The sequence below is a fragment of the Thunnus thynnus genome, chromosome 18 (genome assembly GCF_963924715.1).
Source record: "Thunnus thynnus chromosome 18, fThuThy2.1, whole genome shotgun sequence".
Taxonomy (NCBI): Eukaryota; Metazoa; Chordata; class Actinopteri; order Scombriformes; family Scombridae; genus Thunnus; species Thunnus thynnus.
This window is the reverse complement of record NC_089534.1, coordinates 22,799,437-22,823,668: the sequence shown is the minus strand read 5'-3', so window position 1 is coordinate 22,823,668 and position 24,232 is coordinate 22,799,437. Positions and strand designations below refer to the sequence as shown.

The window sequence follows — 24,232 nt, the reverse complement described above, 5'->3', positions numbered from 1 at the left end:
TTCAACTGTTTAAAAAGATGCGACTTACAGTATCTAAAGAACTGTGAACAAAAGGTGAAAGGTGCTGATTGAAATAAAAGAAAAAATGTCTCAAAGCTTCAAAATGTATCTCCATCTCCTCCTTTTGGGTTGCTTTAATAAGGAAAATACAGAATTTATTAACAGGTGAAATCAGTGAGGGTTGTGGATCCTCAATATCACTGCACTTAATAAGAAAAGAGCATGTGTCCCCAATATTTAACACATTCAGTGTATACTGTAGTCGACTGCGCAGCCAACTGATTATAAATTGTCATTCCTGTCCTGCCGCCTGTGAAACTCCACTGTTGTAAGTATCTTTTTTTAGCAGTAAACAGCTGGTTAACAGCTGCGACATCGCTAATGGTCAAGACAGGTCGCTGTATTAATTCGCCAAATTTGGGGAAAACATTTCACTAGAGGCCCGATTAGAATTAAATAGAATCGGCAGTTACGCTCTCAGCAGCAATTATATCAGATGATTCAGAACACCCAAACATCTTTTTTCCCCATCCCGCTGAGCTCTGGAATGCAAATTACATTGTCCATGGACGCCCATGAAAAGAAGCTGGCACAGCGTGACCTCCTAATAGGCTGAAGATGGAACTGGATCAAGAGTACATTCCTAGACACTATTAGATATTTAGAAATCACTGAGTGGCTGAGCCTCTGGCAACCAGTGTCTTTTCCCGTGTGTAGGACCCGGCTAATGGTCCTGGCTCGGGCACAGTAATGTCATGGGTGAACACTCCAATGAGTAGTTTATTAGGAATTAGTGAGAGTAGGGAGGGGGCTCAATGAAAGACGCACACAGGTGGTCAACTGTGGGTCTGCATCGCCGGAAAATGGATTTTGAGCACAAGAATGCATCAGATCTAATTGCGTCTGTCCCGTATGGGCTCAAAGTGCAAACGGTCACTTAATTGTTTGAAATTTTAAACCAGAACGTTCAGTGTTTTCAATCAAAAAGTGATATAAATTATGAATGCCTCACAAGTTTTTGTATTAACCAGCCAATCATTTTGATAAGAGCAAAGTTTTTTAAAAGGTGCCATTGCTGACGTGCATATGTATAATTGCATCATTTGGCCATTGAAGCTGTGTGTTTGGGTGCTTTGTGCTGGGTAATCACCGTAAATAAGCAGAAGGGTTGGTAGTGTGTGTGTCTGTCTGTCTGTCTGGCTGGCTGGCTGGCTGGCTGGCTGGGTGTTGTATTGAGTATGGAGCAATAGCAGCAGTAATCTTCCATGGGAGGGTATGACCTCAGGCAGAGTTTTTCTCAGGTGAAACACTCCAGCACAATAACAAACTGACACACCAGCACTTCTGTACACATTCACGTGTATGATCACTCCACCGTGGGCCTGCAATCAATGATTGGTTTTATTATTTACAAGTATTTTTCTGATTCATGGATTTGCCATGACTATATGTCAGATAATAGTAAAATAAATGCATATTGCTTGTTTTCTTCAACCAACAGTCAAGATATAAAGCAACGAAAAGCAGGAAATCCTCACACCTGGGAGGCTGGAACCAAAACATTTTTGGTATTAATTGATAATGAATTAAGGGCCAAATATACTCCAAAATGAACACGGACACCAACATGTTCTGCTGACACTACATTGGGTGTCTGCATACATCAATGGTCTTCACACATTAGTCAGCACTTACAGTCATAAATCCAGCCGTCACTGGCAAGGGCAGATGACAAAACTTATGTCAAGTAAATCCTCATGGCCATGGCACTATACGATGAGACAATTTTTAAAATGACATCTTCAAATTGCTTGTTTTGCCAGACTTCTGCCAGACAGTAATAAACCCAAAATATCAATTTACAATGATATATGTATAAAAGAGAAAGTAGGAAATAAGATAAGATAAGATAAGATAAGATAAGATAAGATAAAATAAACCTTTATTAATCCCTGGAGGGAGATTCAGGTGTCATAACAGCAACAGCAATAAGAATGAAACACAGGAGAGGTCCAGGTAAGAGTCCAGAGGCAAAGATAATAAGAATAAAGAATAAAAATATGAATAAAAATTTAAATAAAGTAAAACACTGAGCTGCTGGCCCTAGATATCTGCACTGGACCCTCGAGTGAGTGAATATATGCACAGTCTATCAATAAATAGTGTACCATATAAACCAACCTATACAAATATGAATGAATATATGAATGAATGACTATATAATGAGTATATGAGTCAATGTGCAAGTGCACCAGGGTCTGTGCAGGATTCAGTACTTAAAAGTCAAGAAGTCTTAAAGTCTTGGTTGTGGAGCCTGATGGCTACTGGCACAGAGGACTGGCCAAGGTGCTTTGTAGTGTGCCGAGGAGGGATGAATCTGAATGTGAATGTGCTCTTCATCTTCACTATCTCATCATAGAGGGGATGGGAGGAAAATGCTAAATCCTAAATCCTAAAATCCTAAATGCTCACATTTGAGGGACTGGAAACTTTTGTTTGAAAAATAACCAATATGGAAATTTTAAAAAAATGCCCCTATAATAATGTAATTTTTGGACAAAGTAACATTTTCCTCCAACAAGAAAATGTTCCTGTTTGCTCCCAAACCCTGATCTGCCCTGACACAGAATCTCTGCCCCCCACATCCTCCATCACCCCCCAACACCAAGTTCACGCCATATTGGATTTACTGTAAATACGAGCGGCTGACTGGGAAAAATTCTTAGTCATCCTCTTAGTTGTACTTGCAAGCAGGACATGGGAATAAGTTTAGTGGGCTAAGGTCCCTCCGGCTTGTGGTCGCAGATTGCAAGAGTGTTACAATACAAGCAACATCATGGGAAAGTTTTTTAAAGAGTTTAAACTCACTGAAATTTGATATCATTCACTTCTTGCTCTTCTTTTGATCTCACATTAACAGTAATAGTAAATTATGGACTAGAACTTTATTGTCACAAATGAGTGACCCCTTTGAATAATCAGCCATGATCAGCTTACATTATATCTCATAAACCAATGATGAGTTCATCATCAGATCATCTATCATTTCCTGTCATCTGGAACAAAAAATTAACTGGATAACTACAGCACAGTCAATTATTCAAGTCAAGTCAACTTTATTTGTACAGCCCATTATCATAAATCACAATCTGTCCAGCCATACAACATCCTCTATCCTTAGACCCTGGATTCGAATAAGGATAAACTCCCTAAAAAGCTTTAATGGGAAGAAAATGGAAGAAACCTCAGGAAGAGCAACAAAGTAGGGATCTCTCTCCCAGGAAGAACAGATATGCAATAGATGTTGCGTGTACAGAATAGAACAAGAAAGACAAATTACAGAAATACAGCATGGAAAAAATTCCTGCTTTTATGATGCTCATGAAGTTCAAGTTCAAGAGTTCAAGTATGCATGAAGCCCACAAGATGACTGGAAATTGGACTTTGGATTTGACTAGTTGGGGCATCTTTCTATATACTATACCATTTAATCATCAGCTTCATGACGTTACATTACGAGAAAACCCTGGATGACTTAACAAGGTGTGTCCAATATTTGGGTAAGAGCCAAGGTGCAGGCCTGGTGGGGTCATGTCAGGACCTGTCAAGATGCTGAACCTCAGCTACAAGAAGACAGACAGGGGTTATGCAAAGTTTTGTCAGATGTCATAAAATGATTTCCTGCACGTGGGTCCAGAGGAGCATAGTCACTCGGCAGTGAGATGACATGTATGTGCAAGTATATAGTGTAGTTCTCAACAACTGTAGTTGTCTCTCCTCTCCTTTCCCTGTTTCTCCTCTCTTTGTTTCTCCTCTGTTTCTCCTCTCCTCTCTTTGTCTCTTATGTCCTTGTTTCTTCTTTGTTTCTCCTCTCCTCTCCTTATTTCACCTCTCTGTTTCTCCTCCCCTCTCCTTTCTCTCCTCTCCCCTCCTTGTTTCTCCTTCTCTTCTCTTCTCCTCTCCTGTCCTCTCCTCTCCTTGTTTCTTCACTCCTTTCTTCTCCTCTCCTCCTCTTTGGAACAAAAACAAGAAAGGAGAGGAGGGTAAAAAGAGGAGGATGTGTTGTGTTCATGTGCACATGTTTACTGCACATGCACCCTTTTACACCAGTGGTCTGTGGTGAATGTGTGTGGCAACGCACATACAAATACTTCCTTGATCCTTTTATTAATAATTTCTTCTGCCAAAAACAGCAACACATTTTTTCTGCATATGCTTTCTTCTTCAGAGGCCAAGCTCACAAAAAAACAACCAAACTAACATTAACATGTGTCTTAAATGAACTTAAAAAACTCCCAAATTGTGCGTCACTCAAACACGAGTCAGTCCATTTGCTCACTCTGGTTAACACCTATGCATACTGACAAATCTTTACCAGTATATATTTTCGTATTGCTGTAGACAATCAATTGTCTTGGCACCTGAGGCAACAACAGTGTGTCCTACGCAGGCTGAAACAAGCTACCTACAGTCTCCATCAGGTGTCCTGATCTGAGACTGAGACTTGCAGGCACCAGAAGAGTCAGCTCAGCTCTGACCTCAGGACCCCTCAGGGTACAGGTTAAATCCCCAGACTCCTAAACCAGCTTTCAGCTCCATCACAGGGACCTTCTACACTGCTACACACCTGTGTGTTAAATTCATTCGTAGCATTGAAGCCTGTCACATTACATATAAAGGCATGTGTCTTACGCATCGAGTAGATAAATTACACTTCTTTGTGCAGCCAAAAACGCTTGCATTTCTCTGTCACTGTGAATGGCAAATTCTCTGTCAAAGGTAGATCTGTCTTCCATCGACAGGTAGTCAAAACACTGCCTGTTTTACACAGCAGAGGAGAAGGAACACTCTCGCTTTCTTGTTATAATAAATGTCTCCTTTCTCATATTTCTGTTGAGTAGAGGGGTTGAAAGGGTAAATATTATGATGCCGGCTGATAAATAACGGATGGATGTGATGTCACTGTATTTCCTACAACTACAAGTGGAGCCAGTAGCAGCCAGACTGAAAGATAATAAAGTGACAGAAAGGAATCAAGTGAATCTCTTGCAGAGAATCACTGCTTTGTTTCTGTTGGCGTGATACTGTGTCAACTGGTTTACATTTGTCTGTATGGCTTTTTTCCAGAGCTTAAGTGGAAGTGCTCTTCACTAAACAGAAATAAACTGGAAATAAACATGATATTCAGTAGAAACATTTATGTAACCTTGTTGTAAATAAGATGTAAAGCATTTTTTAAAATTCAGTATAAACAGTTTAGTGATTGACTGTTTAGTTTAGATGATCCAAAGATTTTTAAGGAGTGACCCTGATCTACAACACATTGTAATTCAAAATTGCCTTTTTTCACTAAGAATTAAAGAAGATTTGCCTTGAATTTAATAGTTTCTGTTTGTTTTAAAATTATTTGAGTGTTGCTTATATTATTTTCATTGATTTATGTGTTTTTCATCACAGTGCCATATGCTTCAGTGCCACTACATGATTTATCCCTTTTATCCCATTTGTATTTTTTTCTTCTTCATCAATCTATTCTTCTACTTTGGCAGAAATGCAGTGCTTTGCTCACTGATACTTAATCAGAAAGGACATACTCCCACTTGCACTGTTTTCAAAGACTTAAATAGGATGGTGCATTAAATATCACCATTTTAATGATTTTGTTAAATATATAGTCTTTTGTACAAAAACCAGTGAAAGTCACCAAGTGAAGGTGTGCAGCAGCACCTTGAACTGCCTCAGGCTACTCTCCAGTGAACTCACGTCGGCTCCTAGCGGCTGGAGCTGGAATTGCAGCCAGCTGAGGATAATATTTGACATCTGTGTCTGAAACTCACGACTGTTCAGACCTGATATGACCTATTAAACCTGGAAAAATATGCTTTCTCTCAATTAAAAAAAGCACATGTCTGAACGACAAATTATAGTATATATTTAAGGATAAAAACAAAATAAAATCAGAATCCATGGAAATAGAATAATATAGAATATTAGTGTAGACATCAAGTAGTATCATAGTAGATCAAGTAAAAATATATGAGTATTAAATAACGTAAAAGCATAAGAAATGATTGCGGATAAACATTAAAAACCACATGCACACTGTAACTAGGAATATTATAAGTATATCATTACAGCTATTTGTAATAGTTATAATTAAAACATATTGTGCAATCTCACTATAGAACAAGACAGATCTTATGGAAAACTAACTACAAAAACTACAGGAGTGAACTTTTATAACTTTATGTCATTTTTCACTTTGCATACCACAGAAACACGAGTGGAATATTGCAGAAGTATTACTGTTGTTTTATAGTCTGCGTTATGGGATTCTTTGAGATGAAAATACCTCTGAGGACTGATGGATGGACCCAGTGAGAGGAAACACTGGTCCATTAAAAGTCTGAGTGCAACATACTGAAGTTGGTCCCTCGTCACCCCCCACCCCCCTCTCCCTCTTTCTCCCCCCCCCCCCCCTCTCTCTCTCTCTCTGAACTAAGAGGATAAGCTCGTCCCTTTTTCTCCCCTCACCGTGATTGGACGAGGCCACTTCTTAGGAATGGCATCAAACTATTTAAATAGCACTTTGTCCCCCCTCGGCTTAAAAGAGAGTTTTTTAGCGGCTGATACCAGCAGGGTCAAGTTTTCAATCAAGAAGAAAAACACGCAAGATTTTTTATTTCCCTGCTTTTCACGTTGGAACTTTTTTCTTTTTAAAAAATCAATATAAATCCATTCTTGGGGATTATTGCTGGATTTCTACATATTTGGAGGATTTTATTACTTTTGTCTGCTGTTTTCGTTGAGCAGGTGAGTTACAAATATTACGTTATAATGAATGCGTCTATTTCACCTGCTGCAGCTGCATAAATTCATTGATTTGTGATCCGAGGTTAAGCATTTTTATGTTTTCAACCTGTTGAACATCAATCTGTTTTGTCTGACATTGACAGTAATGTTCTTAATTTTTAGATTGTTGTCGTGATTGTCGCAGGCAGTCGGGCTGGTGTTGCACCATGAAGTTGACAGGGATATTTTTACTATTGATGCTTTGGACCTGCGAGAGTGCGAGAGTCGCAGGTGAGTTTGACTGAAGTGAGAGATTCAACTTGAACTTGTAAAACTTTATTTCTCTGTTCAGATAAAAAATGAAAAAAGAGGCTAATTTAAAAAAAAAAAAAAAAAAAAAAAAAACCCTCCACATTCATTGAAAGTGAAAACAACTGAAGTCCAGTGCCCTGCCAGACAAAGGCTGACTGCTTATTATTATTCACCCGCAGAGAGCCGAGACGACAATAGCGTGTATGACTTGTTTGATCTCATCCAAGTCTCCAAGAAGAACCACGGCGTCTCCCTGGTGAAAGGAGACGACCCGTACAGCCCCGCCTACAAGATCCTCAATCCGAGCCTGATCCCCCCGGTCCCCGAGAGGGCCTTCAGGGACCTGATCGATTCCATCCACGCCGAGAGGGGATTCCTTCTCCTGCTCAACTTCAAGCAGTTCAAACGGACCCGGGGAAGTCTCCTGACCGTGGAGAAGAAGGACGGCTCCGGTCCCGTGTTTGAGATCGTCTCCAACGGAAAGGCGAACACTTTGGACATAGTTTTCGCCACCGAGAACAAGCAGCAAGTGGTTTCCATCGAAGATGTGGATCTGGCTACGGGCCACTGGAAGAATATCACGTTGTTCGTGCAGGAGGACCGGGCGCTGCTGTACGCGGGATGCGAGGAGGTGAACACCGCAGAGCTGGATGCGCCCATCCAGAGCATCCTGACGCAGGAGACCCCTGCCAGCGCGCAGCTCAGGGTTGGGAAGGGAGCCGTGAAGGACAGGTTTATGGTGAGAACTTTATACTGGAAATTGAATGTTAAATAGAAATGTTGATTTTATCGAAGCGACAAAGTATCTTTTTAACGTTGTCACCACAGTTTTGTTTAATGCGTAAATATGTTCAAATGCGTAAAATACGCACATATAGTAGGACTGACTATGGCGTTTAATTTAATGCTTTCACTATGATGCAATGATAAGAGGTTTCATTTGCTGCTGCACCAGGTTATGGCTTAAACTGAACATTGATGCTTACAGGGGGTCCTGCAAAACGTACGGTTTGTGTTTGGAACAACACTAGATGCCATCCTCCGCAACAAAGGATGCCAAAGCTGTGAGTAATTATGATCAAGACGTCTTGTGTGTTTACTCATCATTCATCTGCCTCAAGTACCGCCAAACACCAGCGAGTCCTTATCAAAAACATGTGTATATAATTAATTTCCCTGCTGATTTCTACAAAAAACACTCTCTGGGAAGCTGTTTACTGCTTGTTACAGTGGAATGCCAGTTTACAAATATCTCAGGCTGCTGTGGTCTCAAAGTATGTTCTCTGTGCTGCAGGAGAATTAACGTGTCGCTTTTCATCATAATTTATAGCGGCATGGGATGTGTGGTACTCTAATAAATTAAGTGCATGTATGAGTGTACAGATATGTGATTTGATTTATGGTACTGCTCTATCCTCAGCAATGACGACTGACACCATGATCCTGGAGAATCTCAATGGCTCTTCAGCCATCAGAACAGAGTACACTGGACATAAGTCTAAAGGTAAACACTGCTGCATGTTACTTTGACATATAGTAGACTTCGTATTATGACCAGGCTCACATCTGAGACTGACAGGACTACAATAGAATGAGAAAGCAAATATGTATGATCTGTCTCTCTTATTTTGCTCTGGTGAAGATCTGCAGATGGTCTGTGGCTTCTCCTGTGAGGACCTGGTCAGCATGTTTAAGGAGCTCAAGGGTCTCGGTGTGGTGGTCAAGGAGCTGTCCAATGAACTCCGCCAGCTTGTAAGGGTCAAACTCACTTGACTGTCTCCCTGTCTGCTGCATGTGTGTCTGCCTATGTGTGTTTGTGTGTGTCTTAGATGTGTGGGGTCACCACCTGTGCACAGCTCTCCAGCAAAATAACATACTGTAAACTCAGCTAAGGGGAGGTGGTATTTGTTAGGTTTTGCACTTTAAAATTATTTTTATTGTTAATCAAATGTGATTAAGAATAATTTGAGCACTTGGAAAACAAGGGAGCCTGTTGCAGTTTGTAGTGAATGGCACCATACATCTGAATATAGCTGCAGTGAAACTTTAGATGACATCCTTAATCATCAATAGCTGCTACATTTTTTAGTAGTACATAATTTTATTTTTTAAAACAGTTTCTCTAAACTTGAAGAAAGTTTCAGTTTTGCATTAACACTGTATAATTCCTATAAACTTGTCTACCTCAATCTACCTGAAAGCCAGCAGCAGTTACAGCTGTAATGAGAGCTCTGTTGTCAGAAGTTCAACTGAAGTGCTGCATATCACCATCTTTTATATGTATTTTTGGTATAAAAACAAACAAATGACCTTGTGCTGTAACTTTTTTTTTGTCTGCTTTTCCTATACCAGACGGATGAAAACAAGCTGATTAAGACCCACATCGGTATTCACAGTGGCGTCTGCATTCACAATGGTATTGTGCACAAGAACAGAGACGAGTGGACCGTTGATGACTGCACCGAGTGCACTTGTCAGGTGAGATCTTGACAGGTTGTGAAAACAACAGAAATTTGTCTTAAGAGCACTTGGACACACGTGTGAGGGGACACACTCTATTGTCTGACTTGTTTGTACATGCACACATACACACACACACACAGTGATATGTAACCACACCAAGGCACACACACTTAAAACCACTCAACTGATCTGGTCAGTAATTAGTAGTGTGAAGGCCTGGCAGAAAGCCAGCAGCAGTTACAGCTGTAATGAGAGTCCCGTTGTCAGAAGTTCAACTGAAGTGCGGCCTAGAGGGACTTGACCAGACTTTAAGTGATGCATTGGCCATAATTAAGAAAAGACCTTGGCTCTGACAAGTTGAAAAAAGGGATGGGGTCAGGTGAAAAATACTTTGCAGCGAAGATCCCTGCATTTCACAGAGGGGCTTCATTTCCTGATGTCCTCTTCTTCTGGTACACTAGTTGTCCCTATTTCCCCCCTTTCCCCCTGTAAGTTATCAGATCCAGCAGGGAGAGCATTAGCATGCATACTTAGAGGCAGTCGTTATCCCTGAGTCATTCACAGTGCACACACACACACAGGTTGTGCTGGCAGGCTGGCTTTACTTGTTTAGGGCTCAGTGCCCAGTCCGGTTCTACAGTGAAACCAACTTCCATTATTAGGAGTTTGGCCTTATTCCCACCCTCGCCTGACCCAGTGGGCAGATGGTAGTCTGCAGGGGTCTTCGTTCTCAGCCAGAATTCTGCCTTTTAGTTTTTCTGGCTTGGTAAAGCCATCTGTGCACACTCAGATGTTAAATAGGCAATTTAATGAGTTTGTTGCACGGACATGAAAATCACCCAGCAACACGTACTAGTATAAATAAGTTTACACAACAATCAACCCTACTTGACACTGTTTAGTAGTGTCTCAGTTACTTTTGAAAATAAGGAATAAATACAGCACCTGAAATGAATTTTTCATAAATATTGTCTCTCTGTTTGTGCAGAACTCTGCTACTGTGTGCCGCAAGATCTCCTGCCCTCTGATCCCCTGCGCTAATGCTACTGTTCCTGATGGAGAGTGCTGCCCGCGCTGTGGAACACGTAAGCTTTTCTGTTCTCTAAACCCAAACTCATATTGTTAGAATCTGCACAGCTATAGGGAAGTACACTGTAATTACAGTTATGTAAACCTGTACTATAAGCTACTGTATAAATGGCCTCTGTAAGCTAGAATGTATACATTTCAACCAACAGATGGAGCATTCAAACACTGCTCCATTCACTGAGAAATTATTTGCCATATAAAACAAAAAGCCACAAATATTTCCCTAGATGTAAAGGTTTCTATTCAAGGGAAAACAGAGTTAATTTAGAGATGATTTAACTGCACTAACATCCGAGTAAATGAAAGGGTGCTTATGTGTTTGGAACATTGGTGCTTTGTGCTCCAAAACATCTTTGAATCTTCAAGTTGAAACGGCTGTAATTTGCCAAATTGGTTAGAGCGGGATGGAAAATTGGTTGGCTGTTTAGTAAAGCCATCTTCTACATGAAGAGAAGTGACATGTTCTTCATACCTATGCAGGCTTGGCTGCAATGCTTCCCTAAAACCTAAATAAACAGCGGGAGCCACATTCATCCTGACCTCAGCCACTTGTTGAAGTCATTACACACCCAGGACCATGTTTGCAAAATCTGTTTCCTCTTTAGGAAAACATAAGTCAATGGGGCATCCCTATGTATCCTGGGGACAGTAGGCCTTTCTATTTCCCCAGCTTCTCTCAAAGTGTCAGTCCCTGCCCTTCCTCTCAACAGAGGGCCTTCTTTCTGTCTAAGTCCCAGCTAAATCCACACTATTAGCCCTCTGCTTTAAAAGCTTTCCTTCTTCATTTAGGCTTGGGGGTGTTTGTGGGGTGGAGGGGTGCTGCCTTGGTGGAATAGCTCTTTTATTGTCTCCCTCTTCGCCTCTCTCTCATATTCTCTCCTTCTCCCTCCTGCTCAGCGAGCGACTATGCAGAGGACGGCTGGTCGCCGTGGTCTGAATGGACCCATTGTTCCGTGTCATGTGGGCGGGGCATCCAGCAGCGTGGGCGCTCTTGCGACCGTATCAATAACAACTGTGAGGGTACCTCTGTGCAGACCCGCGAATGCTACCTCCAGGAGTGTGACAAGCGCTGTGAGTTAACACAACATACATCCATCAACTAAACACAAACTAACATACAGATAAAGTCAAACAGCCTTAATGATTAATGTGATTAATTTATCTATTATTGTACTATCATTATTTGAATAGAGTTTTGCCAGCCTGTGTGCCATAATGGTTTTTATGATTGAGTGCCACAGTGGTGCAACGCTTTACTTCGTGATACCTGACCTCTGACCTATTTTTGCGGCTTTCAGTCAAGCAGGATGGCAACTGGAGCCACTGGTCACCCTGGTCATCATGCTCTGTCACCTGTGGTGCTGGTGTCATCACCCGTATCCGCCTCTGCAACTCCCCCACCCCCCAGCTTGGAGGCAAGGACTGTGAGGGAGAGGGCAGGCAAACCGAGAAGTGTCAGAAGTCTCCATGCCCCAGTAAGTCCCACCATCTGATATTCACAGCCTGGGTGCATTTCTGTGATCTCTACAGCAAGGATAGCAATTAATAATGCAACATGTGTCCTCCTTGTATTCCTTAGTCAATGGCAACTGGGGACCCTGGTCACCGTGGGATACCTGCAGTCTTACATGTGGAGGTGGTGTCCAGATTCGTAAACGTGTGTGCAATGACCCTGCACCAAAATATGGTGGCAAAGAGTGTGTTGGTGAAACCAAAGATACCCAGATGTGCAACAAGAAAGCTTGTCCCATTGGTGAGGCATTCTGATTATTAGCAGGGTTTCTTTAAATTATGGAATTATATGTTTATATACCCAGATCTCCCTTCATTATGAGATCATTGTCATTTACCTGATTAAAAAAGGTTACAACTAAATAATACCTTGGATTTTGTAGATGTCTTGATAATGGGCATGAACATTGCTGTTTTCAGATGGGTGTCTATCCAACCCCTGCTTTGCTGGGGCCAAGTGCATCAGTTCCCCTGATGGTTCCTGGAAGTGCGGAAAGTGCCCAGTTGGCTACACCGGCAATGGTATCAAGTGTAAAGATGTTGATGAGGTAAAAATTTCACAGATCTTTTTATTCTGATTTTGTCAGCTAAGTTTGATGTTTGATGTAATATTTGCCCAGTCTCCGGATAAGTATTGTTGTTCTTTTTACCCTGAAAACAGTGCAAGGAGGTTCCAGACGCTTGCTTTGAGTTTAATGGTGCGCACCGCTGTGTGAACACAGATCCTGGCTACAACTGCCTGCCATGTCCTTCTCGCTACTCTGGACCCCAGCCGTTTGGCAGAGGTGTGGAGCAGGCTGCTGCTAAGAAACAGGCAAGTACAGTCCTGTCTTTGTCAAAAAAAGAAGCCAATAAGAGCAGAAAAGAGCAAAGGCTCTGATGTGTTCATGAGTTTATCTGACTGATGACAGAAAGATTTTCAAGTCGATCAGACTGATCATTAATTGATACTGATAACACAAATAGTTTGTGTAAGGTACAAGTACACTTGTGTCCCCAGGGCATGACAATGTTCATTTACTCTGATGAATGTCTGCCTTTCTACAGAATGTCATGAATTTGGACTATGCAGAGCTATTCTGATTACTAATTGTTATTACTATTCATCCCTCATTCACTCTCCAGGTGTGCACACCCCGTAATCCCTGTCTTGACGGAAGCCACAACTGCAACAAAAACGCCCGCTGTAACTACCTCGGACACTTTGCTGATCCCATGTATCGTTGCGAGTGCAAACCTGGCTACGCTGGCAATGGTCATATCTGTGGAGAGGACACAGATCTGGATGGATGGCCCAATGCTGACTTGGTTTGCGTGGAGAATGCCACCTACCACTGCAAAAAGGTAGGTATTGCTGAAGCAGTAAGACACTGAGATTAAAGAATCAAATTACCTATACGAATATTATCATTTCTGAGTGTCTGATTGTGTTTTCTGTTTTTCAGGACAACTGCCCCAACCTCCCTAACTCTGGACAGGAAGATTATGATAAGGACGGCATTGGAGATGCTTGTGACAATGATGATGACAATGACAGCATTCCTGATGACAGGGTAAGTGAAAATCTCCAGATGTGGCAATGACAGTGCACAAGTGAGTATGTGTGTTTGCTCACTCTGGCTGCCAGCAAGCTACGATTGTGACTTTTACATTCATCATTCATGCTGTATAATAAGAAGGCAGGTGGAGAGGGGGGTGGGGAGGGGAGGCTCAGAAGGAAAGAAAAAGTTTCTCCTTGGCCTGAGCCAAAACCTCAAATTCCAACACTGAGGCACGAGTCTGAAGGAGCTGCACTGTGTGCCGCTAATCCCAATGTTAGAATTGGGACATGGCCTAAAAATAAAGCACCTTTTCATCCCACATCACTCCCTCATAAATAAATCCACTTAGAGTCTGATGGCAAATGACAAGGACTGCACCTGAAAACCTATCCTCAACTCTCTGTATTTCTCTTTTCTCCAACAGGACAACTGTCCATTCGTCTACAACCCCAGGCAGTCCGATTATGACCGTGATGACGTTGGTGACCGCTGTGACAACTGCCCCTACGACAGTAACCCAGACCAGACAGACACAGACAACAATCAAGAGGGAGATGCCTGCGCTGTGGACATCGATGGAGATGGTAAGGACCGGAAACTTTAATAAAAACAATCCTAGGGACATCTATATTTTTAGGTCTGCACTGAAATGAGCTCATACTGTTTTAGTAATATATTTTATTAAAATCACACATTGTCCATTCATTTCCCAGGCATTCTAAATGAGAAGGACAACTGTCCCTATGTGTACAATGTCGACCAGAGAGACACAGATCTGGATGGAGTGGGAGACATGTGTGATAACTGCCCCCTGGAACATAATCCTGATCAGGTGTGTGGACACACACACATACATATACACACTGCCCTTTCCCATTTCCTTCCACCTCACTCCTCAACAATAATCCACATTCATCTCTCTGCCTTTCTCTATAGCTCAGCATATATCTCTCCAATTGAAAGAGAGAGAGCCTCAGTCATTAGCCCTGTGTAGCTGTCTAAGCTTTATCACACCATGTAAAGGTGGAGTAAATCCCATGTGCAGCTCAAGGGCACATCAGTTCAATAAGGCGTGGTGGGGGGCTAGGGGTCTTTTCAATAGCCCATTGACGTTAGCTGGCTAATGTGAGGAAAGAGGCCCTAAGCTGAATATTACTGAGGAATGGGCTGGCCCTGGGCGGTGTGCATGCCCTGTCGGCACACCACAGGACAGGCTTGCTCAGTCCACCTGTGCCATGCTACACTGAGAAAAAGGAATGTGTTGAACAACGAGACTCAGGATGAGGGTGAGGAAAGGAGGAGGGCCTCCAAATCTACAATGATGCGGTCTTTAAGAGTGAATTGCACAGTGCAATTAAAGGTCCAAAGAAACAAGTCTGGACATGGAAGCAGCAATGTTATTTGCTGTTCCAAGGAGTACAAAAACTGCACAAAAATGCCTTCTTCAAAAATTGTTTTTCTATTTATTAAATTATTCTTAGTTAGTTAGGGAGTTATCCCTATTTCCTATTTAAGAATTTTGGATTTTACAGTTACCCATTATCTTATCCTTCCCCCATCTCCTTCCATTCATCCTCCCTGCCATTATTATTTCTTAGAGCCGCAAGGTGCGTCTAGTCCTGCCAAGTAGGACTAATATTACTTCGCTGTTCACTGCAGATGCTGGCAGTGCTCAACAAGCAAATTGGAGTTGGAGAAGCACAGAATCTTGAGGAGTGATGTTTGATTGACAGTAGATGAAAACTACCGACAGATCTTGGACAAATTGAGCTTGACAGCTTTACAGAAGCAAAGAGTGATTGGAGCCTAAGGAAAGTCCTTAATGAAAGAAACAGAGGGGAGATGAAAAGAACAAGGGCAGTCAGGAAACGCTATGGTGAAAGGAAATGAACACTGTGGAATGTAATCACCTGTGTTAACGTGTTAATGCGTCACAGTTCTCTTAAATTATACATTAAGACATAACTTACGCAAACAAATTTTACCATTGCAGGTGGATTCAGATGATGACCGTGTGGGAGACAAGTGTGACAGCAACCAGGACATTGATGAGGATGGACACCAGAACAACTTGGACAACTGCCCGTATATCCCCAATGCCAACCAGGCTGACCATGACAAGGACGGCAAGGGAGACGCCTGCGACCACGATGATGACAATGATGGCATCCCCGATGAAAAGGACAACTGCAGACTGGCCCACAACCCTGACCAGCTGGACGCTGATGGTGAGCATAATGGAACATGCTTCAACCTGAAAGGATGCAGGTTGTCCTAAAGGGTTCTGAAGCAGCAACACATTGATACACAGTGCTCAGCATTGCTAGAGGTCTTCAAAAGACTGTGGTCAACCTAATTAATGAATATTTATGAAATACTTTTCAGGTGATGGCCGTGGAGATGCTTGCAAAGATGACTTTGACCAAGACAATGTGCCTGACATCTACGACGTGTGTCCAGAGAACTTTGATATTAGTCAGACAGACTTCCGCAAGTTCCAGATGGTTCCTCTGGACCCCAAAGGCACCTCCCAGATTGATCCTAACTGGGTCGTCCGTCATCAGGGCAAAGAACTGGTTCAGACTGTCAACTGTGACCCTGGCATTGCTGTTGGTAAGTAAAACAGATTGTGTGATTGTCTGCACAGTGAACACCATTTTTCTCTGGTTTGTTTGCAGAATGGTGAATAGATGGACAGAATTTTCTGAGCTGTTGCAGTGGTGAAATTTCTCCAACTTGATTTTTTTATGTCTTTAGGTTACCATGAGTTCAATGCAGTGGACTTCAGTGGGACTTTCTTCATCAACACCGAGAGGGATGATGATTACGCCGGCTTCGTGTTTGGTTACCAGTCTAGTTCCAGGTTCTATGTGGTGATGTGGAAGCAGATCACACAGACCTACTGGTCAAATAAACCCACCAAAGCCCAGGGCTACTCTGGCCTTTCCATCAAAGTGGTCAACTCCACCACTGGCCCAGGAGAGCACCTCAGGAATGCCCTCTGGCACACAGGAAATACACCAGGACAGGTAAGATATTTGGTGGACTTTATAAAGAGGTTCTATCCCCAAATGCATATTTTAATATGTGATTAAGGATGTATGAAAAGATCAACACATGACTATTTATTTTGGCATGCTTTAGGTCCGCACTCTCTGGCATGACCCTAAGAATGTTGGATGGAAAGATTTCACCGCCTACAGATGGCATCTGATCCACAGACCAAGAACAGGACATATTAGGTGAGCAGATGATATTTGTTAGTCCACATAGATATTTCCTCTCCACATGTAAAAATTCCAAGCTTTGGACCTCACCATCTTTAATTTTTCCTTAATTCCCACAGAGTTGTGATGTATGAAGGCAAGAAGATCATGGCAGATTCTGGTAGCATTTATGACAAGACATATGCAGGCGGCAGGCTAGGTCTGTTTGTCTTCTCACAGGAGATGGTATACTTCTCAGACCTCAAGTATGAATGCAGAGGTGAGAATCTAAATAAAATTAAATAAAAATATGATTGCAAAAGCAGCTTCGTAGCAAACATTTGATGTTCTGCTCTTAAAATTGATGTCCTAGAGGTCCAACTCCTTACCTTATGTCTCTTTCTTTTAACAGATGCATAAATGCACGGCGCAGGAAGCTCTGAGGAATGCACCTTTTTGTATAAAGTATGAACTTATGTATTCTGATGCAAAGTCCAGGGACCGATTTATCTCCGCAACTCTTTCTTCTGCATCACGCACACTTGGACAGGGCGAAGGGCATGTGGTCAGCCTCAGGGTAACTTGAAGCTGGTTTGGGCAGAGCACCAACCGGCTGACTGCCAGTTGAGGATCAGAGAGCCCCTTCTCCTCCACCCTTAGCATCCACAAGAGCAGGGAGAGCTGGGGAAAAAAGAAAATATGCCCTCTAGCTTTGCCAGTAGGACACCAACACCTTTCTAGCCCAGCTCTCCCTGCTTTCTTGCTCTCTGAAAGACCTCATTCATCTCTGTGCGGGAACGGCTCCCCATAGACAACTATGCACTTCCAAACCTTTACATCTCTCTCTGTCCTTCTATGTCACTTCTTCAGCCTGTGTGCCTTATTACCTTATCTTCTGGATGGACATCCCAAAGACAAAAACTGATGAAATATTCCCTTTGCTTTACCAGGACGTAGATTGTGAATGATACAACTTTTGAGGACTCAAAGGATGAAGAAAGCAGTAATATTTTTAGGAATCTTTGTTGTGACTTGTGACTGAAGAAAACTATTGGGAGAGGAGTGCCTTAGAAATAAGGGGAACATGATGTTGTGGATGTTTGCATTCATGCATGTATGTGGTAGTCTGGCCTTGGATGGAACAAGAAAGTACATTTACCCATATACCTAAGAATCCATGTAGAGAAGAACTACAGAAATAAGAAATCCAAAATTAAGTTTAGATTAGCTATATTATAAACATGCAAGTATCATGGGCTTTGTTGGTGTTGTCTGGTTAACTAAACAACTCTCAGGGTGAGATGGAATTGATGATCTTCCCATATCAAACCAGTAAAGAAAAAATACACAAGGATTATGTTTAATAGAAAATTTCCAGAGCCAACCACCTCAAAGGCAGTTTTCCCTCCATAATACTCCCCCATCCCAAATCAAAACCTTGGTCATTGAAGAGACTTATATCCCTCATCTTTTGAGGTTTTAATTAGAGATCATGTAAATACATGTAATTTATTGACTTTTGCCTACAATGTAGGCAGCAAAGGCAATTTGAATACTTTAAAAAAGTAGAAACATCCATCCAACATCACAGTGCAAACTGACCAAAATAAGGTACAGTCAGGTTTCAGAAGCAAGATGTATGCTCTTGTCAGTGTCTATCATCTCCCGCTGTGCAAAGTGAATTAGGTATTCTTCAGATAGGGCTACTTAGCATGAAGTGTATGTGACTTGTGTGGCTTTTCTTCAGAGAGAGATGAAAAACAAAGGAAATCTTTGATGTACAAATATTACCTCATTGCTGTTATATAATTTGATCAAACAAAAACACAACCTAAGTACTTTTTCATATTCCTTTGAAATGATCTCAGTGCTACTGTAGCATGAGTTGTAAATAGTATGACATTTCATATCTAAAAACACAACCGAGCTCCCAATCCCGTGTTCTACCCTAGTGAAAATGACAGTAAAATGGGAGATTTCTTTTTTATAAATAATTTTGCTTTATCATGTATGTCCAATGCTGTTTTTAGCAGATAAATTATTGTTCTGTTTTGTCTTAGCTGTTTGTGAGAGGTTGATTTGTGTGTGTGTGCGTGTGTGTAGATAAATGCTATTTAAATAATTTATCAGGATTTGTTGCCTGACAAAGGGGCACGTGTCCATCTGTATAAACGGTTTGCACACTGACGTGAGGATGTTCTGTTCTTTATCGTTTTTACTTTTTTTTTGTTATTGTGTATCAATGTTACCATTATTTTTGTACAATTAGTTTTGCTTGTCTGTAAACATTTTCTTAGTTGTACAAAGCAAAATGCTGTTTTTGTTCATAGCGATTATTTTGTTACATACTTCAAGACAATAAATAGTTGTTAAAATTCTCATTTTTGTCTGTGCTTTTGTTTGTCTCGAAAACCGACATCAGATTGGAGCTATTTTATTTTTTTCATCATTAGTCAACTCTAGAGTTTGTTTAGATGATGTGAAAAATATAAATGTTTTAGATTAAAAACAAACTGGTATGACTCAGACTAGACTTACTGTAGGCCTCTTCCAACCAGAGGACATCACAAAGATACCCGGCTTTCATTAGGTCCACTGTAGCCCCAATGCTCAACGCTTGAATGCGCTCAAAGTCAAAATGATTGCCTAGTTCCCCCGAGGCACAAGTAGAGTTGTACTTTCAGTCCTTTCTGTCTGCAGAGAGGCACACATGGTCTCTGTGATGAAGGCCACATGAGGAATGTGGCACAGACGTCTGCTCCTTAGCTTGATCTGCCTGACCCCTCTGTGATCTGCACTGACCTCTGTGCAGAGGGTTAAACAACACGTCGAGCAAATATTAGGCTGACACAAACCTTGACATTGGCTGAATGGCTTTGGGAGACAGTGACTAAAATGATCCACTGGTGGACAAAATAACAAGAACACAACATTGTGACACCACAAACTTTGGTCTTATATATGAATTAACACAAATCTCAACAAAATGTTAACATCATAAGTTTTGCAAAGTAGGAGTGCTGAATTTATTTTAAGATGTTCCTCTAATTTTGTTCACCCCTTTACAGCAACACATCTATTTCTCCTGGAAATTCTTTTTATTTCTGATATCTATACCCTTATTGCTGACTGCAGTGTTTGTGTCTCCATCTTTGGCATTAAAACAGTTGATGTTGTGATCTTTCTGCACTGGATGTCCCATAGATCACTGGTAGAGGTCTTCATGGGTCCAAAAGTTTGGAAGAAACTTTAGAAGAAACAGACTTGTGGAAAACCTTCCTGAATCTGAAATATTTTCCAAGTAAGAAACCAAAAAGGGACCCAAGGACAGTCAGACCTGATCCAAATGAACTCAAGGACCCAATCCAAAATGCGGTCAAACAGAAGTGACCCACACCAAAACTGGCAGAAAACCTGATGAGTCACCAATTAACAAGCAGCAGGATCTTAAAGAGTGGTAATACCTCACAGTTCACACTTTCTATCGCACATCAAACAACATATTTTTCTCCTGCAATAATTACAACACTCCATGCAATCAGAGGTGATCACAAGTTCACTCTGATTGAATATTTGACATTAACACACAAATCTGAGTCCCACAGCAATGAAACTATACCCTACCCGACCCAATTAAACTGAATATAAGTTGGACCTGGACTAACTTCATTTCACTGGTCAATGAAACAATGTGCCCTGCACTGTGGCGTCCTCTGACATTCTGTAGATGTTCTATTGATGTTTGAGTTTCTGTGAGTTAGTCTGTCTTTGTGTGTTTGGCCATGGTGGCTACATCTTTGCTCATGCAAAAAACCCAAGCTCTTCTTCAGTTTATCCTAAGAAAAGACAAACATCCTTTCCTGTGCACCAGAGCTTTTTACTGTGGAAAGACCTTCCAGACAGTGTGCTCAAACATGTTCACTAAGAGCCTTTCATGAACTAGGTGTAAGATGACTCACTGTTCTTTTATGGGCTATGCTATGAAATTTTAGTCCTTTTTAATCCAGGAAGTCAATTATGAACACATGCTTATGAACAATGACAGCCCAGTTTGGGTTATTTATTATTACAATGTGGCAGCACTAAAGACTAGACATCTTAATACCAGCTGCAGTTCTCGCACATCTCTGCCACCTGTCTACAAACACCCACATGTTTACTCTCAGGCCCTCTTAAGCTGTGTGTGAGGATGTGAGTGCCACATTGAGAACTCCTACCAGTTTGAAGAAAATTCATGAAGTTTGTCTCCTGTTTATATGCAATTTTTCAAATGATGGTATATCTTCCTTACATTTGGGAAATCAAAATAGTGGCTTTACATGGCACATAATCTGTACTACAAATAACACAAAATCACAATGTCGTTTTTGGAAACCTCTAATTCAGAAACTTAAAAGTAATTTTAAGCCCATAATCTCAATGACAAGTTATCGTGGCAGCACTGCAACTAGCAATTATTTTCACAATCAATTGATCTGCCAAGTATCTTCTTGATTAATCAATACAAAGGCAGAAAATAGTGAGAAAGTCCCATCACTATTTCCCGTAGCCTGAGGTATCCAAACTGCTTGGTTTGTCAAACCAACAGTCCCACACCCATAAATATAAATGTACTATATCAAAAAGCAGAATATCCTCACATTTGAGACGCTTGAACCATCAAATGTCGGCATTTTTACTTGAAAAATGAAATGAAACCATTGTCAATATTTTCAATATAAATTGAACAGTTTCAGCTCTGAACTGTTGCAGCTCTAAACTGAGGAGGCAATAAGGCAACACATTTTCCCCAATTGAAAGCTGTTTTAAAAGATGCTGTGATGTACAAATTGTTACTTCAGTATTACTAGCTCTATCGATTAAAGTTTGCTTTAAGTTTGCTGTATAACACCATGGTGGTGAATATTTATGGAAATGATGGTGTGTCTTGTTGCCCAACGGCTTTTCCTGACAAGACCAGGACTTCAAACTGGCAGCCTTCCGGTCACGAGTTCCTACCATGATTACTTGCCACACACACTCCTCAAATAATGACAGACCAAAGCTTTAAAAGAGCCACCCAGTTACCCCCAGCACCTTTAATAGGTCTGCAAAAAGCACCTATTGCAGGAAAAGGATATGAACATCAGCCTTGAAGTGTAGTGACTAATGCAAAGTGCTGATGAATGGAACAAAGGCCATCCACCCTGAAGTTACAACGGCTTTATTTAGTTCCTGTAATCCACCCAGGGAAGTGGATAGGCTATGTTCCATTTGCAAAACCAGCTGCCGCAATAGGCCTCAAACCTCAAGCATCAAACCTGAAATGCTGCATTTGAACTGGCCTCCCCAATCCTTTCATCTGTCATTGGACACCTTTGTGCCTTATGCTGCTGTGTATTGAGGTGTTGAAGTGTTATGTTAAGATGGAGGAATACAGCCACTTTTACCCACCATACACATCTGTAAGCACAGGAGCTGTAAGACACCACCTGTGCATACAGTATTTGGGACTCAAATAAGAATAAAATAACATTTTCTTGAACAATAAAGACTTGGTGAAAATAAGTCTGGAATGTGGTTTAGTCAAGGCATTTTCTCCCCATTATAGTATTAGTTGGATGTATAGGGTTGGATCAAAATAAACCCTCAGTGACACCTGCACACTACGGTTTTTAAGTAAAAATAGCTGCAGGCAGCAGAATAGTTAAAATCATCAGCCTTTATCACCCCAGTAGTTATGTAACATCTTGAATCATCTGAGCTCTCTGCTTTACAGACACTCAGCTTTGTTATTACTAGATATATCTGAATATTGGAGGCTTCAACTGGCTAAAGCATATAAATTAGCATATATACATAGCATGTGTGTGTGTGTATATATATAAGGAGACTCTTTAGTGTTTCCCTTTAAAGCTGCAACTAACAATTATTATCATTACTGATAAATCTGACCATAATTTTTATGATTCTGATCATTGTATAAAAAATAAAAAATAAAAATAAAATACTGATAAACAACTATCACACTTTCTCAGAGCGCAAGGCAAAAACTCCAAATCTCTTGTTTTGTCTAACCAACTGTCCAAAACTCAAATATATTGAATTTGCAATTATATAAAACTGTGAAAAGCGGAAAATCTTTACATTTGAGAAGCTGGGACCAGAAACTGTTTGGCATTGACTGACTGATTAATCAACTAATAGTTTCACCACTATTTCAACTTCAAGTTCTGGTTTTAAGTTTTAATGTCTCACTCCTGTGGGTAGTTTACATCTAACAACCTAAGTTTAATTTGGACAAACAGAGTGAATTCATGCTAACTTGATTTTCAGGGACACATATCTCTCACAGGCCCAGCTTGTGATAACAGGTGTATTTTTAGGTGTTCAGTAGCGAATGGATTCAGAAACTTTTGAATGATTTATGATCAGTCTCTAACTAGAAGCTAAAGGGCCACAACTTGTCACACTGAACCATGCGTGTTTACTTTTTTCAGCTCCTTAACTCTGCTGAAATGAAGAGAGTGTTTCATGCGTATGAAAAAATAAAAATCAGTCGTTTTGGGACACTTGCTTTAACAACCAGGACTTTCTGAACAACACCAAACCGCTGAGGACTATAATAATCATTAAATCAGCAAAAACAGAGAAATCGTTCTTTTCATTATCTCAGATGGTGTGACACGACACCAAATAAATACTTACTTACACTACTTTTGTGTAATTCCCCTCTTTAAACCCTCATAAAATAATTCCCCATAGAGAACAATGTAGTTCCTGTGATTGTTGGCAGTTGTGATGAGATTCCTGACTAAGATGTGCTATGACCTCTGACCCCTGAGCCGGCTGCACCTGGTAAACTCAAACAGACAGTGAATATTTTGATGGAAAAAAGTGACATTCATCACCTTTGACGCATAGTGATAGGTAAAAAACTCTCTCTCCAAACATCATTATAAAGATGTCATAAATCCTTGCTCTCATGTTGGCATGCCTCTACGTCAATGAAATGACAGGTCATGAAAAGCAATTCACAATTTGAAAACAACAGGATAATAAGGTAAAGAATTTGTTGATGATTTTCAAGTGTCAGGTATGTGAACCACGCATTGAAATCTAATCAACTGCATTTTTTGAGGCGCTAACCGAGACGTGTCATACATGTTTGCTAACCTCTTGAATCCACAACACATCTGCTTGGTGTGTTCTTTGTGCATTACTACTGTTTGTTTTTCCTACATCCTCTTCTGGACACAAGAGAGGCAGAGAAACTATCTGAATAGCGAAAAGATGAATGTTCCAAAACAACCCAAAGAGGACCATGTTGGCAACACC

General features: G+C 41.0%; 1 protein-coding gene across 1 annotated transcript; it reads left to right on the top strand.

Moving 5' to 3' along the window:
* Positions 1-6,602: 6,602 nt before the first annotated feature.
* thbs1b (thrombospondin 1b) lies at positions 6,603-19,296 on the top strand. Its single transcript, XM_067571899.1, has 23 exons — positions 6,603-6,813; positions 6,976-7,083; positions 7,284-7,843; positions 8,093-8,168; positions 8,525-8,608; positions 8,747-8,856; positions 9,457-9,582; positions 10,556-10,652; positions 11,554-11,727; positions 11,955-12,131; positions 12,236-12,409; positions 12,589-12,716; positions 12,830-12,982; positions 13,294-13,512; positions 13,614-13,721; positions 14,134-14,293; positions 14,423-14,541; positions 15,703-15,937; positions 16,095-16,322; positions 16,467-16,738; positions 16,854-16,951; positions 17,056-17,195; positions 17,328-19,296. The coding sequence occupies exons 2-23, from the start codon at positions 7,020-7,022 to the stop codon at positions 17,333-17,335; spliced, it is 3,510 nt and encodes a 1,169-aa protein (XP_067428000.1). The 5' UTR covers positions 6,603-6,813; positions 6,976-7,019; the 3' UTR covers positions 17,336-19,296.
* The last annotated feature ends 4,936 nt before the right edge of the window (positions 19,297-24,232 follow it).

Coding starts and splice junctions, on each gene's coding strand:
- thbs1b (XM_067571899.1), top strand. CDS start 7,020: ATGAAGTTGACAGGGATATTTTTACTATTGATGCTTTGGACCTGCGAG. Junction 9,583..10,555: donor GCACCGAGTGCACTTGTCAG/GTGAGATCTTGA, acceptor CTGTTTGTGCAG/AACTCTGCTACTGTGTGCCG. Junction 12,132..12,235: donor TCAGAAGTCTCCATGCCCCA/GTAAGTCCCACC, acceptor TGTATTCCTTAG/TCAATGGCAACTGGGGACCC.